A 16,930-nucleotide genomic window follows, 5' to 3' on the forward strand; every position below is an offset into this window, starting at 1 on the left:
TCTTAGTTTCTGGTGTCCAATTTCACAAGCACCTTCTGTTTTTACGGTTTACAATATAGGATCTTGTAGACCAAAGGTGGAGAGGTTTTCCATAGCTATAACTTGCTGTTGAGAGTTGAGCCCTTTGAGTGATGATACCCTGGAGTGTAGAGTCATGCACCCAGAAAATGAAGGGCTTTGTCACTGAAGGATACGGGACTGTTGGAATGAGTCTAGAGGAGGGACAGAAGGATGATCAGAGGGCTGGAGCACCTCCCATAGGAGGACAGGTTGAGAGAATTGGGGTTGTTCAGCGTGGAGAAGAGAAGGCTCTGAGGAGACCTTCCAGTACCTGAAGGGGGTCTACAAGAAAGCTGGGGAGGGACTTTTTACAAAGGCTTGTAGTGATAGGATGAGGGGGAATGGGTATAAAATGGAGAGGGAAGATTTAGACTAGGCATAAGGAGGAAATTGTTCACTATGAGGTTGGTGAGGCGCTGGCACAGGTTGCCCAGGGAAGTGGCTGCCCCATCCCTGGAGGTGCTTAGGGCCAGGTTGGATGGGACCTTGGGCAGCCTGATTTAGTGGGAGATACCCCTGCCTGTGACAGGAGGGTTGGAATCAGGTGATCTTTAAGGTCCCTTCCAACTCAAACCATTCTATAATTCTATAACCTGATAGGTTTGGTTAAGTAACTGAGCTAGCAAATTACATGAACTTCGTGGCAAAGATACAAATAGAGTTAAGTCCTCAAGAGAGTGGTTAACTGCTTCAGCCATGAGTTCTTTTTTTTTTCCCTTCAGTATGACTTCTAGTTCCTGCGTCACAATGATACTAGTAGATAGATGCGTAGCAACAACATCTAACGCTTTAATTTGTTCAGCTATCTCAGGTTGCCTGCTGCCTGTAGAGGGTACCTTTAGCCTCCATAAAGTCATGTTAAAAAACTCTGGTCTATTACGTTTGCATGCCAGTAGTTTGTGGGGTTTTTTTTAAATTGCTGTTTGGGTAACTGTGAAAATAATAAAAATTCTAATTTGTATTTAAACCCTTGTGTGTAACTTGAGTTAAAATAAAATAACATGAAATCTATGTACACTATAATTTGTAAAAAATATATACATTTATATAGATTATATTAAAAATCGTGTATTTTTCATTAGTAAGTTTGACAGTTGATCTGAAATGAAGCAGAGGTGTTGGGTGCCAGCAGTGGGTGCGCTGTTGAGTTATTTCAGTGTGAAGGATTTAAGGAGTGTCTTTCTAGACTCATGACAGCACTCTTGACAGTGTAGGCATCTATTTTACTTGTGTGATGGATGGAAATGATCTCTAAGTTCGTTGTTGAAGAGAAGCTTATGAATTTTGCAAACGAAAGTGCTTAGTAAAGAAAAGTAATTGAGTCTTACACACTGAAATAAAAAATTAAGAGTTTTGTAGGTTGATAGAATTCTTAGAGGACTGTTTGCAATCAAAACATGATTGTTTTAATAGAAGTGCAAGACTGAATTCTAATTCATGTTATTTCCATTGGGTTTTTGGGAATTTGTTCTTGCAGTCTTAAGCAATGATCAGAAAGTTAATGATGATATATAGTAAATTTTTGTTTTATTAGAAATAGTTGTGAATACTTAAATTCTGTTTATGGAAGTCCAGAGTATTATCTCTGTCAGCTTATGCGCAGCTATTTGAATGTGGTTTATCTTTTGTAACATGAAACACTTGTATTAGATTCAAAGTAACTTGCTGGAAAATATGTATATTTGCATAATCAACTATGCTGGTTTCCTTGATACTTCATAGGTTTATTTACTCAAAATATCATTGTGCTTCAGCTCACCTAAGAGATTGCTGTACTAAAAACTATTTAAAACTGAAGACTTATTGATTTTTTTCAATGCCTTTAATGATAAAACATTATGAAATAGTTCTTGTAGTATACTAGATTAAAACTTTACTTTGTTTTACATAGTAAATTCCATAAAGTTTCATCCGACTGAACAAGTGGCTCTTACAGGTATGTGAAGTTTTTTCATATGCTGAGTATGTTAATCATGATGGAAAAATAAGCATAATTTGTTGGCATTTCTTTGGTTGCAGCCTCTCTTCCTTCTGCTTTGTCCCTATCCTTGTCAATGAGTTATTTTTATGTTAAGGCATAAAAAATCAGAGCCAGATCTTTCCATCTGTTTGTCCTGTCATTGTCATTTGTGCTTATCTCCTCCAAACCAGACGTTTAGAATCATACATCTTAAATCTTTTGCAATACATGATGTTTCCAGAAGTAAAGGAAAGATTATTGCGGTCTAGAGTGTGCAGAGAAAACACCCCAAAATAGGACTCTTACTGTAAGGATGTTCTCAGAACTGAGAATACCATCTGGACAGCTTCAGGTTTGAAAGCTGTCTGGTGTGGTTCTTGCTGTGGTTTGTATGGTCCAGCAATTAGGGCACTAGGTTTGGGATTAGAGATCTGGATTCAGTCTGCTGCTATTAGGTAAGTATTTATAAAATGAGGATAATTATTACTGAGGTTAGAAATTAAGCTCTGCTTCTTTGTGCGCCTACAGTGGCCGCTTTAAAGGAAGGTAGGGAGTAGAATGCCTTCTGTCTAGGGTAACAGAAGGATATTCGGCTTTTCCTGTTCTCATATGCTAACTGTAGTCATAGTTTCAGTACCATAAACAATGTTGCTATATAAACTGACTTATAAAAACCAAACCAACTGACCAAAGAAAAGCTGCCCTTAGCTAAGTTTTGTACTTCTGTTATTTTTCTGAAACGTAGTTCTACCAGGTATTTCCACTGAAAATTTTCAGGGGACCTGTTCTTCAGTGTCACTTGATTGATTTAGATCTGATTATGATAAAAGATCTTCTTCCCTGATCCAGAATACTGACACCACGAATAGTATAAGGCTGAACTTTCTTTTAGCCTTCCTACTTGGTCTTTTAGATGAGATAATACACGTAGTGCTTTCATGTACATTGCACTTTCCAGATTCATGTATGCTCATAGCAAACTGTTTTGTTTTTTTTCCCTCAATCTGGAACTTTCAGCTCTGTACCCTTAGGTAATAGAGCATGTTTATTCTGTCCATAACAAGGAGAATCTTGATTTTCTCATTAGATAATAATGAATAAGTCTATTTTAAAACCAAATAAAGTGTAGAATTGGATGGTACCTGCGGAGCTGTAGCTAGTTAAGCTCAGTTTCTTAAGGCAGATGTGGAATAGCTTCACACTTGCTGGTTTGGATTTCTTGTTAAAATCACACTAAAATCATTTAATGGAAGAAATCGCTGAATGAAGAGGAACCCCAGTATTTTCAGAAACAGCAAATGAAGGATGGCACCTGTTGATGGATTAACTGCCTTCTTCAAATATTGCTTATTAGGACAGCAGTGATATTCATCTTCTGATGTGTATTATTTGAAGTAGATGCTTTCACTCTAGGAATGATTAATTTGGTATCTACTTATATTTTGCATAATGAGTTATGTTTGTATCAATATTGAAGCCAGGAAAATAACTGTTGATGTTCAGACTTGCTTACCGAAAAGGTCATAATGGTATCTGTTACAAAAAAATGCAACTCAAGATGGCATTGTCGAATGTAACGTTAGCCTTGTTAATATTGTCCTTGGACATGCTTTTATTTAGGCTCTTTCTCTTTCCCCATGTCCTTTCCCCCTTTTTCAGCATCTGGGGACCAGACAGCTCACATCTGGAGGTACATGGTACAGTTGCCTACACCTCAGCCAACTACAGACTGCAATGTAAGCAATCAACTTACTGCAAGTAAACTAATTGCACAGCAGTTTTATCGGGTACAGGTTTTATGATAAGACTGAATGTTAATTTTACATATAATTAAAAAAATTACATGATTTCAGGATTGCAATAGGTGGGATTTTAAGGTTTTAGGTTAATATATTCCAGTCTTTCTTTCAAAAAAACCCTCACTTGGTGCTTTCAGAGATGTATGGTGCAGAATATAGTATGCAGCTGCAAGTACTTTAATTGCCTTTGTTCAAGGTAATAAATGTGTAAGTAAATGAACTACGTATTTTTTTAATAATTCAAATCATAAGTGATAATGAAGTTCTTTTTAAAGTAGTTAAATTCTTTTAGCTTAATTTACATATTAGCTATAGTTGCTATGAATTGGAAACTGCTGTTGAAGATGTATACTTTTGGCATTTAATTGCATGTAATTGAATCGTTAAATTTTATTTCTAATCAGCTTTTGCCAGCACTCATCATACTGTCTGACGTTTTATTTAGTCAGTATTTACTGTAGACTGTCAAGTGCAGTGTTTGGTTTAAAAGCACCCTGACTAAATTGTGAAGACCAATGTAGTTTATAGCATGAGCTCCTCAGTAAGCTGAGTAGCAGCAAGAGATGGCTGTATAATGCGAGGCAGATTTATGAATAGAAAATGTTTGTTTCGGTTCATTTGATTTAGTGTTTCTGTTTTGAAAGAGCAGTATAAATGTTATCTTTCTCGCATCCAAATATCATGAAAGAAAAACATATTGTCTTACATAAGTGAAATTGGGTTCAGAGATCAATGCTTCCTGGTTATCAAAATAACTTATTTTGGATCCAGTTTACATTGTCACCACGCAGTGGTGATGTATCGACCAGCAAAAAATATTGATGTAATGAATTTGATTGTAATGGATAAAAAAAATACGACTGTAAGTGACTGTCAGTGTCCTGTTAGATGCTTCCTACCCCTAAAACTTTAAAAGGAAAATATCCCATGAAATATGTACTGCAGTGAAACTTCAGAGTCGTACAGTGAGGGGAATATAAGACTTAACAGTAAAGGGGATACTTATTCAGAGCTAAACACTTCAGAAGAGATTTTAAAATGAAGTAGTCATTAAAACTGCATTTAAGTCCCTAGTATTATTCTATCAACTGTTTTTGATAGTGAGTACCTTAGTGGACTAGATTCTACGGATTAAGTTGCCCACGTGCCCTTCGGGAATCATTTACACTGTACATTGTATCTTAAAGACGTGCCTTCCTCCTTACTCTAGATCTTTATTTCTCTTGCATTTTGTAGCAAGTGTCTGGAGAAGATGAAGTTGAGATCTCGGATAAAGATGAACCTGATGGAGATGGAGATGGTTCCAGTGACTGTCCCCCTATCAGAGCCCCGTTAACTTCACTCAAAAGCCATCAAGGAGTGGTCATAGCAGCTGACTGGCTTGTTGGGGGGAAGCAAGCTGTGACGGCGTCATGGGATAGGACAGCCAATCTTTATGATGTAGAGACTTCCGAACTCGTCCATTCTCTTACAGGTATTCACTTGCAAAAAGATAAATTGGTGGTTTGTTTTTATACATGGGATTACTTGTAGATATCGAAGCATTGGAAAAAGTAAGTTGTTTCCCTGGAGTATGATTTGAGTGTGTACAAGACTTGGTCTGCTGCTTGCTCATTATTGTAATGGTTTCTAAAATTCCGGCTTTGTTGATTCTCCGAGTATAGATTTGTGTTCTTTTAAGCTTGTTATATCTCTTCAGAAGTAGTTGTTTCTAAACTGCACATAGCCAAATTCTAGTTCTTGCTTTATGCTGTGTTTATGACGTACTAAGTGGCAGTAACCTGTTGCTACTTAATAGTCATGTAAAGTGAGTACTGGGTTTTTTTACTTTTAGAAACAGTTCTAAACTTTTACAGCAGTACTAATGTTAAGAGTTCAGAATTACTATTATTCTTTTACTGCTTGAGGAAAAAGAAAAAAATCAGCATTTCATTCCAAGCATATGTAGAAATGAAATGTCTTATTGTCATTACCTTACATGTTCTCATCTGTGATTGTAGGGCATGACCAAGAACTAACACATTGTTGTACACATCCCACCCAACGTCTTGTGGTGACATCATCACGTGATACAACCTTCCGTCTGTGGGATTTCAGAGATCCTTCTATCCATTCTGTGAATGTCTTTCAGGGCCACACAGAGTAAGTGAACAGTTTCTTCACAGGTTTATAGAAGTTCTGAAAGTATAAATGTGTTCAATTGCTCTTCTGAGCAAAAATTCCTGTGCTCTTTTTTTGGTACTAAGTTCATTCCCCTCTTTTATGAGACCAATTTTTCACAGAAACCCCTAGCTGTCCTCTTTCACCTGGAATATAGCACTACTTAATTTCCAAAACGGCAGCCAGGGCTCTTGGTGTGATACTGGTAAGTCTAGATAAAACTTAAAGGTAGTTCAAGGTATGAGAGCTGTTTTAGGTGTTGCTTATGCCTGTAGTTTAGGGGTATTGCTGCAATGCAATTCATGAAGTGGATTATCCTGTCATAATGGTGTGAAATAAAGATTACTTCTTCAGAGTCAGTGGCGGGGGGGAAAAAGGGGATTGTTTCTCACTCTTTAAGCTTAAGCTTCTAATTTGTACATGAAATAAGAAATTGAAGTAAGTTCTGCCAAAAATGATGGTTTTGGTGTGACATTTTTAGTTACCCATGTAGGCTTTAAGTTTTTGTTCTTGACTGCTGTTGAATATGCCAGATGTAGTCATGAAAATTTGTGTTATTGTGTTGACTGAACTTTCTGTTCATCAGAGCTCTGATGCATGGAAAATGCAGGAGTGACTTTGAAATACTTTATCCAAAGAATATTTTTAAAAGATTTTGGAATGTTTGAACTACAGTGTTTTAGAAACAAATTTCACCTCCTGTCTTCAGAGTAAAAGATAATAGTCCTAGCTCAAAACAAACAGCACAAACTCTTGTTTATGTTTCTACTTTTTGTTAATTAAAATATGTAGTTCGCATTATTACTGAGTTTCACTGTCTACCTTCTCATTTTCCCAGCTGCTGGCTGACGGATATATAAAGTAAAACCTCTTTAACCACCCCTCTGCGCCTCTGGACTCCTCAGCTTAATAAATTATTCAGTGCACAAGAATCATCCCATATAAGTAGCTGTCCTCTCCTGATAGAAGAGAAAGTTGAATTTTGTGGTCTGCATCCTAGAATTGTTTCCTGCCATTGTTTTTCTACCCTTTTATTGCTTTTCCTAGAATGGCTTGTAAAAGTGGGAAGCTTTTGTGCTTGTTGGTGCCTGGTTTTTTTTCTGAACTAAATTGCTTTATCATAGGACATTTTTTCAGGCAAAGGAACGTGATTGACATAGTGTTTTTTTCCATATGTAGGCTGAGACCAAACAGTGTTGGTCTGGGGTGATGGTGTGTACTGTAAAAGGTGTTTGCTGGTACTTTGGCTTCTATCACTGAGACCTACAAATTATTAGGGAATTTATTTTTTTTTAAAGTATGAAATAGAACTTGAGCCACCTCTTAGGTCACTCTTATTCTGACTTGGCATTGTCTACGTATTTGTGTGCGTCTGTTGTATCCTCTGTCTCAGTTTTGCTCTTTGAATGCATGAGTTCTCACTATCGACATGGCCTTTTTTCATTGAATACACTCGTGACTTCTAAGAGGCCCAAAGCTGACCTTACAGTTTAATGGCTGAGGTTGTTCAGCACTGTTTTGTTGAAGAGATGCTTCCATTACAGAAGATGAGTATTTCACTGAGGAATGCAGTAAGAAGTGACACAGGAGCCTGGTATTTTGCAGTTAAGACATCGAGGGATTTTATTTTGGTCCGTTATTGTACTGCCTATTGGCAAAATATTTTTAAATAACTCTCAAATTAACAGTGTAACAATCTTCTCACATTAAACAGCATGGAGGGAAATGTTTATCTGTTGATTGGAAAATACATACACAAGACATTTTTTTGGCTTTCATGAATGTCTATTTGAATAATTTGCCAAGCTTTTAATATTTTGATAGGCTCTTGGAATCGGTTCTGTAAATTGGATGTTGCAGTCATTAGTGCTGATGATTTAAAGCCCTCCACCGTACATTTTAGCAGCCTCTTGCTAAATAGTACCTGATGAATGGCTGTCTAGAGTTCATGGAGCAGCTGGTATTTCTACGTATTTCACCGCATCAGCTCTAAATGCGTTAAACTGACATAACTGGATGCCAAACATCTCAATCATGAGGCCAACATGTAGCGTTTCTTGTGCTGTGAACCCCCAAATCCTATTCCTTCCCGACATTAGAATCATAGGATCACTGGGTTGGAAAAGATCTCTTAGATCAAGTCCAGCCATTCCTATCTGCTGCTAAACCATGTCCCTGAGCATCTCATCTACCTGTCTTTTAAATACCTCCAGGGATGGTGACTCAGCCACCTCCCTGGGCAGCCTGTTCCAGTGCCCAGTGACCCTTTCTGTGAAATATTTTTTTCTGATGTTAAGCCTAAACCTACCCTAGTGGAGCTTGAGGCCATTCCCTCTTGTCCTGTCCCCTGTCACTTGGGAGAAGAGTCCAGCACCCTCCTCTCTACAACCTCCTTTCAGGTAGTTGTAGAGAGCAATGAGGTCGCCCCTCAGCCTCCTCTTCTCAAGGCTGAACAACCCTAGTTCCCTCAGTAAGGCTTGTTCTCCAGCCCCTTCACCTCATATATCTTTCTCGTAGCGAGGGGCCCAGAACTGAACACAGGATTCGAGGAGCGGTCTCACCAGTGCCGAGTCCAGAGGGAGAATAACCTCCCTGGACCTGCTGGTCACGCTGTTTCTGATACAAGCTAAGATGCCATTGGCCTTCTTGGCCACCTGGGCACACTGCTGGCTTGTGTTCATTCCTTCTCAGGTGGGATCCAGACCATCACCGAGTCCTGGCGGCGGCAGGTTCTGGATGTGAGTGCGGGTTGCAGGCGCCCGGTGCCGGGCTGAGCGCCGCTCCCGCAGCGCCAGCAGGTGGCGCCACCGCCCCGCGGCCCGAGGCGGGACGGGCCCCTTCTGCCTCTGTCTGCGCTTTGGGAGCGTGAGGGTGGGGACTGAGACTTTAAACCTGCTGGGAACAGCAGCGTTTGTCCCCCCCGTGGCCGTTTACCTACTAAAGACGTACGTGGATAGACTAATTCCGCTTAACCTTAATGAGTTAGACTTAAGATTTAGTCAAAATGGCACATTGTCCTCTAAAACATACGGCAGGATGACACTGATGTGTTGAGAGAATCTTGCTTTATGCAGGGTGTGCTGTTATCAAGTTAATTGACAGCAGACAGTGGGAAGCAGTTGCTGTGCCTTGCCTTGTACTGTAAAGTGGTTTTCTGTCAGAGTAGATGTGTATAGAGCAGCTGTTAGAGATTGGTTGTATTTTAATAAGTGATCTAAGAGATCACCTGCTGTTTTGGTGTTCTGAGCATGTAGCTGCTTGCTTTATTCAAAGCAGAATGTTTCTTATTGTCTACAACGGTCACAGTCCAAGAAAACAAATTACCCTCCTGTAAGGCCAGAAAGAATCTGTTGTGCTTGGCATTTCAGTCCCAAGCATTGTTACCTGTTCTGCACTAGGAGGTAAATTTAGTAGAATTGATAGTTGTACATTAGGTTCTTCTGGTGATAAGGATTTCAGTTTAGTCCTTGGCAAATCCTCCGAATTGCTAATCCCGGTGTTTATATGACAGTGAACAAGGTGGCTTACAGCACTTTAAAGAGTTCAGGCTATTATTTCTCTTTTCACCTTAGTTGTGTGGCTGTAGGAGATCAGAAGGGAGGGTTCCAATTCCTTTGCTGTCTGTGTATCTCTGAATATGCAACTGGATGGCAAGTTGTGCTTCATCCTCAGAACTCTGAAACTAGAGAATTGCAAATGTCTTGCTTCTTCGACTTTTCATCTTCAAACTCCTACACTTACTGGAAAATCTGAATTTAAAAGTGTAAAAACACTTCAGCTGCTGATTAAGATGCTGGACTGAATTCTGACATTTAGTGAATTGGAAATTTATGTCAAAATGGCATTCCCTACCAGGAGACTAATAATTGCTTTAGTTTTGCAGACAGGTTTGCCAAGTTCAGTTGGCTTTCCCTCATTCTTTATTCTGCAAGAAGTAATTTTTATATCCTGATATGCACCTGCCTTGTTGTTGGAAGACCAAGTCATGAGGATGGGGGAAAATGCCCGCTTTTCAGGCCACAATGTCATTAGGTATCCTTGTTGGAAAGTGGTCTTATTCTTGATAGTCCCAGTGTTTTGAGGTCACTGTTAGGTGTTCTGTTTTAGCCACATTTTCTTGGTGAAGCTAAAGTTTGTCCAGATGTAGTTCTAAACTTTCAAGTTTTGTGCCTTTGACTAAAAGCTGCGCTGGCAAAATTTTTGTGTTGAAACATTGTTTTCTGCCCAAGCTTTACTGATTAACTAGATGATTCTGATACTATTGCTCTGTCTTCTGCGTGTTTTTTTTCCTCTCTTGCATTGCTTTGAGGAAGGCCTCAAACTTGCATTGCAAACGCTGTTCTCATCCCATGTTTGCGTGTGTGTATTCTTTATATGAAAATTGAGCCTGAACTTTAAGTCTAGAGTTAGCTGTCTTATTTTGTGCTTCTAAACATGTATATATATAAAAAAGTTTGTTTACATTTATTACATGCATGTAGCAGAGCATTTTAAGGTTCTAACAGTTTTCTTACTAATTGTTAGCAGCTGCCTTAGCTGGTAGCTGGAGCACCCTACTATGAATTTGTCTGACCTCCCATGTTGTTAGTGTCTATGTGAATCTTTTTCAGGACAGGCTGGGGCCAGCATGTTTTACATTCCTTCAGCTCATCCAAGTTCCCTGTCTTCACTCACTTGCGCACCTTAAATATCCCAATTTCTATTCTGAACTCCCCTTGCCCCAGTGTTTTGAATAAAAATCGTTGTAATTGTGAAACTGTTAAGACAACTCTTAAGTTGTTAATTCTTGTCTTTATGAGGCCCGAAGAAAACAAATGTTATGAGTTTTTTTGCTTTCTGGCAAGCATTATTTTCTTTTTGTTTATATATGTACGTGTTATATAAAAAGAAGGGCAATGAAGTGATGAAGGGTCTGGAACAGAAGAGTTATGAAGTGTGGCTGCGGGAACTGGGATTGTTTACTTGTAGAATACTAGAATAATTGGTTGGAAAAGACCTTTGAGATCATCGAGTCCAACTGTACCTGTCCACTACTAAATCATATCGCAGAGTGCCTCGTCTTCCCATCTTTTAAATACCTCCAGGGGTGGTGACTCAGCCACCTTCCCATGGGGCCTGTTCCAGCGCCTGACAGTCCTTCCAGGGAAGAAATTTTTCCTGATATCTAGTATGAATCTCCCCTGGTACAACTTGAAGCCATTTCATCTTATCCTGTCACTTGTTACTTGGCAGAAGAGACCAACACCCACCTCTCTACAACCTCTTTTCAGATAGTTGTAGACAGTGATAAGGTTTCCCCTTGGCCTTCTTTTCTCTAGACTTAACAACCAGTTTCCTCGGCCACTCCTCATAAGACTTGTGCTCCAGCCCTTTCACCAGCTTCATTGCCCTTCTCTGGACACATTCCAGGAACTCTATATCCCTGCAGTGAGGGGCCCAAAACTGAACACAGTAATTGAGGTGTGGCCTTACCAAAGCCAAGTAATTTATCTCATTTTTCTTCATAGATCTAGCATACTATTTTCTGTAAGGTTTTATTGCAGTGACAATGAGAAAAAAATGCTAACAGTTGAAGCTGTTACTGGCTGTTAAGGTCCACAAGTAGGTCATCTTATGCCATCTTTCTGCCACTTTTTACAAATATTTGTAAATAGACTTAGCTTACGATTTGGTAGAATCTTAAGTTGATTCTTAAGTTGGTTCATTGTGATAGGATTGTATGGAATTTACTATTATTTGGATGTTTCTGATGAGTGTGGGGGTGTTTTTTTGTTATATTTTGGTGTTTTTTCCTTTCTTTTTTTCCAATAAATGCATGCACTTCATTTTTTCACTTGCCAAGAATATCTCAAAAAAAAAAAAAAGAAAGAAAGAAGATTTTGTCAGGCTACCATGTGTATATAAACTTACCCTGACTTGTTTTAATGACAATAACTAGTATTCAACTTAGAATGTTTACAGGGGAAAGCTATCATCAAACCAGGATGGAAGACTTTCAATTGAGATGCGATAGAATGGTGTTGGAGAGATTCTATAATTCCTTCTTTTTGATGATAGCAGTTGGGATTTCTCTGTTTTGAACTTTTTTTTGCCATCTTTATTTTAAGAGGACTATCACAGCTCCCTAAAGTTTAATTCCTGCTTCCTATAAAAAGATTGTACAGAAGTAGTGTAGTGAAAATCAGATGCAAGGAGGTTTCACTACAGGAAATACTCCCTGGAGTTCAAAGTAACTAGTCTTACTAGGTTCTTTACTATATAACCCATACTGCACACTTTGAAATGGAGAGGGATGTGCTGCAACCACTCTCTTGAAATTTTCAGAAGTGTGTCATTCCATAACTGTTAGTTGTATGTCAGTATGTGAATAGTTTGGGAAGTAAAGAAAGTTACAGTACTGTCATGGAGTTGCTGAAGTGATGAAAGGGTAATTTGAAAGATAATATTCTTTAATAGTTCTGTTTGCTTTATGTTTCTGAACCTGTTCTGTTGTCATTGGCTATCATGGAAAAATTCCTTTCTAATGAATAAAGAAATATAAAGAAATTGAATAAACTACTTTTTAAGCTATAAGAGTAAGTACTTAAAATTAAAAGCTGTGTAGCTAAAAGAAAAAGAATCCTTTTGGTGTTTTATTTTGGGGAATGGGCTGTGTAACGTAGAAGTTTGGCTGTACTCAGCATTATCTATTATAGTTTTGTCAGTCACTTTTAAAGACAATGTAGGCCATAAATCTGTATCCAGTTGCTTATGAGTACTTTAACCTACAGCAGGCAGTCTTATTTCTGTTCTTGAATTCATGCACTAAAACGTGCTATGATTTTTTTTCAAATGACCCACAAAAAAGCATAGCCAAAGGCCTTTTGTTTGTATCCTGTTGAGCAGAGCGTAACGCTTTATAGCGTGTTGTCATCCCAAAGCTTACATAACATATGTGGCAGTGCCAGAGGGATGAATGGGCCTTTTTTATTCCATCATAAATGTAATGGAATTGGTTTTAAAGATATCTGCACCTTAACTAATTTACTAACTTGCCATTGAGCAATTCTCATCAAAGCTAGTGATTGTTTTCAATCCTGTATAATTTTATTATTTTAAGACAGATAGAGAAAGAGATAATGGCAATTTTCTCTAAATGCCATCAAACACACATCTCTGGAATAGGCACTGTTGATTTAAACACGAAAAAAAAAAGACTTTTCAGTGCTAACAGTTGTCTCACAGTTCCCTCTCCCTCTTTTGTGTTAATTCCTTCATGGCTTGTTCTTACCATTTCTCAAGTTGGAGGAAAAAGCTCTGTTGATACTTGGCAATAAATCCACAAAAACTTCAGGAATTCCTTCAGGAATTCCTAAATGCTTAGGACTTCTGGAACCTGGATGCAGAGTCAGATGTGGTGGTTCTGGTGTGCTCTTTACCTGGTGCTCCCTTGGCCAGAGCCATCGTCCTTCAAAATTGGTAAAACGTTGTCTGTATCTGCAATTTTTAAACCAAAGTCTTGGCTTACACCCTAGGCTGCTGTGTGTGAGGATGCACTTAGTTGCCCTGAAATAAAGGAAACTCTTGAGCAGGAAGTGGTATCCAAAGCACAGCTTCCAGTAGGTTTTGTTCCCTAATTTAACTTCTTAAAGTGATAGACCTATTTGAGCAGTGAAATTTTGCTGTTTAGCTACAATGTAACGTGCAGTGGATATATTTAACTGAAAGCTGTGTTTTAGTCCATTGTCACCAGAACTTCATCCCACACACAGATTAATGCTTATGAGTAGATGCCTTTTCACTGGCAGGAAAACATGTTGTCTCCAAGCTTTCAACAGTAAATCCCAGCGTAGGCTGCAAATCAGAATGGAAAGAGCGGCATTAACTTTTTGTTTGGTGCATTGCCGGTAAGGGTTCTGTGTCAGCATTTCATGGTCCAACATTTTGAACATCACTTTGCGCCACCCTCCCCCCCGCCCTTTTCCTTTCCCATGTGTGAAATTTCAGCAGATTGTTATGCAAAGCAGTTTTGTGTCTCAGTGTGACTGGGGAGACAGCTGTTCGGCCTAATGAGGAGTGCTAGCACCACAACATTTCTGTTGATTGAGACCCACGGAGGGAGCAGGATGTTCGAGGCCAGGCAGCGGTGTGTGGTGAGGAAGTGCCATGCTGTCAGCTGGAAGTACACGCTCGGCTGCTCCCTACGACAAGATAAATGAGTTTTGCTGGGGTTTGGCAGAGGCTGAAGCTTTTCTGGAGACTAGTTGTAGCGCACCAAACTCCCTGTGGGACCCACGGTTTTGAAGTGTCATAAGACTGCTACCTCTTAGCCAGTTGTTTTTTTTTTTTCATGTCCTACAATACCTGTCATCTTTTTGAGTTATTAAAAACCTAATGTCTTCTAGCATTACATTAGCATGGGATCTGCTGATCTTTTGTTGGCACATTTTATTAATTTAGCCAGGGGGCTGTTAACCACAGTTTTAGCTGGGTTAGAACAAACTGAAGACTAGTAAAAACAAAGTAAAACCAGCTATGTGAAAATGCAGGAAAAAGTCTTTTAGATTTTCTGATATGGAGGCGTTAAGGAGGCAACACGAGGCGTTAAGGAGGCAACGCTTTTGAAAGGTTATTTGTATACTGGCTGCTCTGCCAAATTCTTTCTTCCCATGTAGACTTTGATTCCCTTTCATCTCCCTTTCCCCTTTTAGTTGGGTGGAAATCTTGAGTTATTTTGTAAATAGGAAGTAGCCTTTCTTCTTGTTCCTGTTTTTTCTTAATTAAAAAAACCCCAAACAACTCAGAAAATGAGATGAGTTGGATCTCTTACCTTAAAAGGATGCCCTAGTTTGGAATAGCACAGGAGATAAAGCATGATCTGTAGTGCATAAGAAAAGCTTGAAGCATAGCACTAACTCATGTTTTCTTATGTCAATAGTTTTGTACATGTTTTTGAATTTAAATGTATGTGCTTTTTAAAAAATGTTTCCTCTATATGTTCCATGTTAAAAAAACCAAACCAAACCAAAAATCTTTACTCAGGTGAAAATCAAGTGCTGACAACGCTCTCTGGAGTTAAGAAGTTTGTGAGAATGATGCTGATTTTGGCCTTTCTAGATTTGGTCTTAAGTTATTTAAAACTTTTAGTCTTGCAATCCTCTTTTGAGTCTTGCAATCCTCTTTTAAAAATATCTCTTTGAGAATTGAGTCAAATGTATCTGTAGGTTCCCCTCAAAGAGTAATAATTAGATTTTTTTGAGCATAATTCCTAGAACTGTTATGCGGCCCCTCCATATGCTGTTTGCTTTGTAACTGTGACCAAAATTCTTGATTGTAAACGGTGGGTTCTGTAAAAATTGCTTTTAGATCTAGCCTTTGAATTCAAAGTGCTTATGGAAAAGGTTCTTTTTGTAGTTATGCATACTTGTAAATAGTGCACATCCCAGCCTGCAGTGACCTAGAGGGATGAACTCTTGGAAGGTTATGCAGATGTCCAAGACCACTAAACAAAACACCTTTGAAAATGTCGCTGAAAATGGCCAGGAAACTTCCCTTTGCCTTTCTGTCACTGGCCGAGTCACCAGAGGGAGCTACAGCAGAACTTCATTGCATTTTTGTTTTACAGATTTTTTTTCTTCGCGTCTCCAGTAGTATCTGAATGCATAGGTAAAATGAAAACCACACAGAAAGGGATTTTATTTTCTTTTAAGACTCTTTTTTTTTGTTTCTACAGGAGCAGTAAGGGTCAAGCCTAGAGCTGACATTCTGTTTGCATGGTGATAGTTTTGAGCATTTTCATTTTAGAAAGGATAGATCCAAGAATGAGAGAACTTTATATGGTCAGAGGAACTTAACTGTGTTTGATAGTGGTAAGTGATGAGGGAGAACCAATATGAGATCAAAGAAGCTGGAAAGCTGTTTAAAGTTGTGAAAAAACCCATCCAAAATTGGAGGGCTGTTTTAAGACAGTTTCACAACATATTCCAACTGTAATTGAAATAAAGTGTATGATAGGAAAACAGATTGGATTTGTGTTAGCAGCAGAATATTAAAATGCTCTGTACTCACTCTCCTGGAGCTTTTCTATGACTTTAATTCATTATACTGTGGTGATCAAGGGAGTCTCCCAATATGCCTGCAAAGTATGGTGATTTAGTAGTGAATTTTAAACTTATAAATGTTTCAGATGTGTCACAGTGGTATAGAGTTCATTGAAAGTCTGAAACATTTTACTGAGGTATTTTTCAGCTTGTATAAAGAACTGGTGAGGGGGGAAATGCTGACAATAAGTTTGATGGAGGTCAGGCAAGTGGAAGACCATTTTGGTGCTGAGAACTTACCAAGTCTATTCTGCAGTTGCTTGACTGCTTGAATAAGTTTTCTTCCCAAATGCAAAGGTTCCTGCTGAAAGGCATTATCACTTGTGGCTTTCATGTATGTTTTGACTATTGGTTCCTAAAGTCCAGAAGATGAGGCGAAGATGTCTTAGTTCTTGTTATGATCATCGCCCTGGTAGCTTAGCTGTGCTCTAATAATGCATTAAGAAACTTGGTATTATGAATAAAGTAGGCCTTCATCCTAATTAAAACTTAATTCGGTGTCAGTTTAAATTAGGAGGCTTGCATAAACTGGTCCATTGTGACCTGGCTAGTGCTAATCTCCATCAGCAGCTTGGATAGGACATGAATTCAAATTTCTGCAGAACAACCCTGGTGACAGTAACAACTGACAGCTTAAATTAAAATTACTAAATTCTAAGAAATTGATGTGCATGACCCAAGTTACAAGATAGGTCATTAAATCAAATCTTTAGAAACAGAGTTTAGAGGCCTTCCCTAATGATTTTAGGGAGAGACAAAAATGCTTTGTTAGTACATTTTGCGCACAGAAAATAACTGTTTTAGAGATGAGAATTCGTGCAGTACTAAAAGGAAGATCGTAGTAGAAAAACTTTAATTGGTTAGTATGAAAT

At 38.6% G+C, this 16,930-nt stretch overlaps 1 protein-coding gene across 2 annotated transcripts in view; it reads left to right on the plus strand.

The window, feature by feature from the left end:
• WDR37 (WD repeat domain 37) overlaps nucleotides 1-16,930 on the plus strand; it is a 41,804-nt gene that overhangs the window by 20,905 nt on the left and 3,969 nt on the right. For both annotated transcript variants that reach the window (XM_069859330.1, XM_069859329.1), the window contains exons 8-11: nucleotides 1,952-1,996; nucleotides 3,680-3,756; nucleotides 5,056-5,293; nucleotides 5,820-5,961. In XM_069859330.1, coding sequence (XP_069715431.1) covers nucleotides 1,952-1,996; nucleotides 3,680-3,756; nucleotides 5,056-5,293; nucleotides 5,820-5,961 — 502 coding nt within the window. The remainder of the gene's footprint in view (nucleotides 1-1,951; nucleotides 1,997-3,679; nucleotides 3,757-5,055; nucleotides 5,294-5,819; nucleotides 5,962-16,930) is intronic.

Source organism: Phaenicophaeus curvirostris, chromosome 6, assembly GCF_032191515.1.
Source record: "Phaenicophaeus curvirostris isolate KB17595 chromosome 6, BPBGC_Pcur_1.0, whole genome shotgun sequence".
Lineage (NCBI taxonomy): Eukaryota > Metazoa > Chordata > Aves > Cuculiformes > Cuculidae > Phaenicophaeus > Phaenicophaeus curvirostris.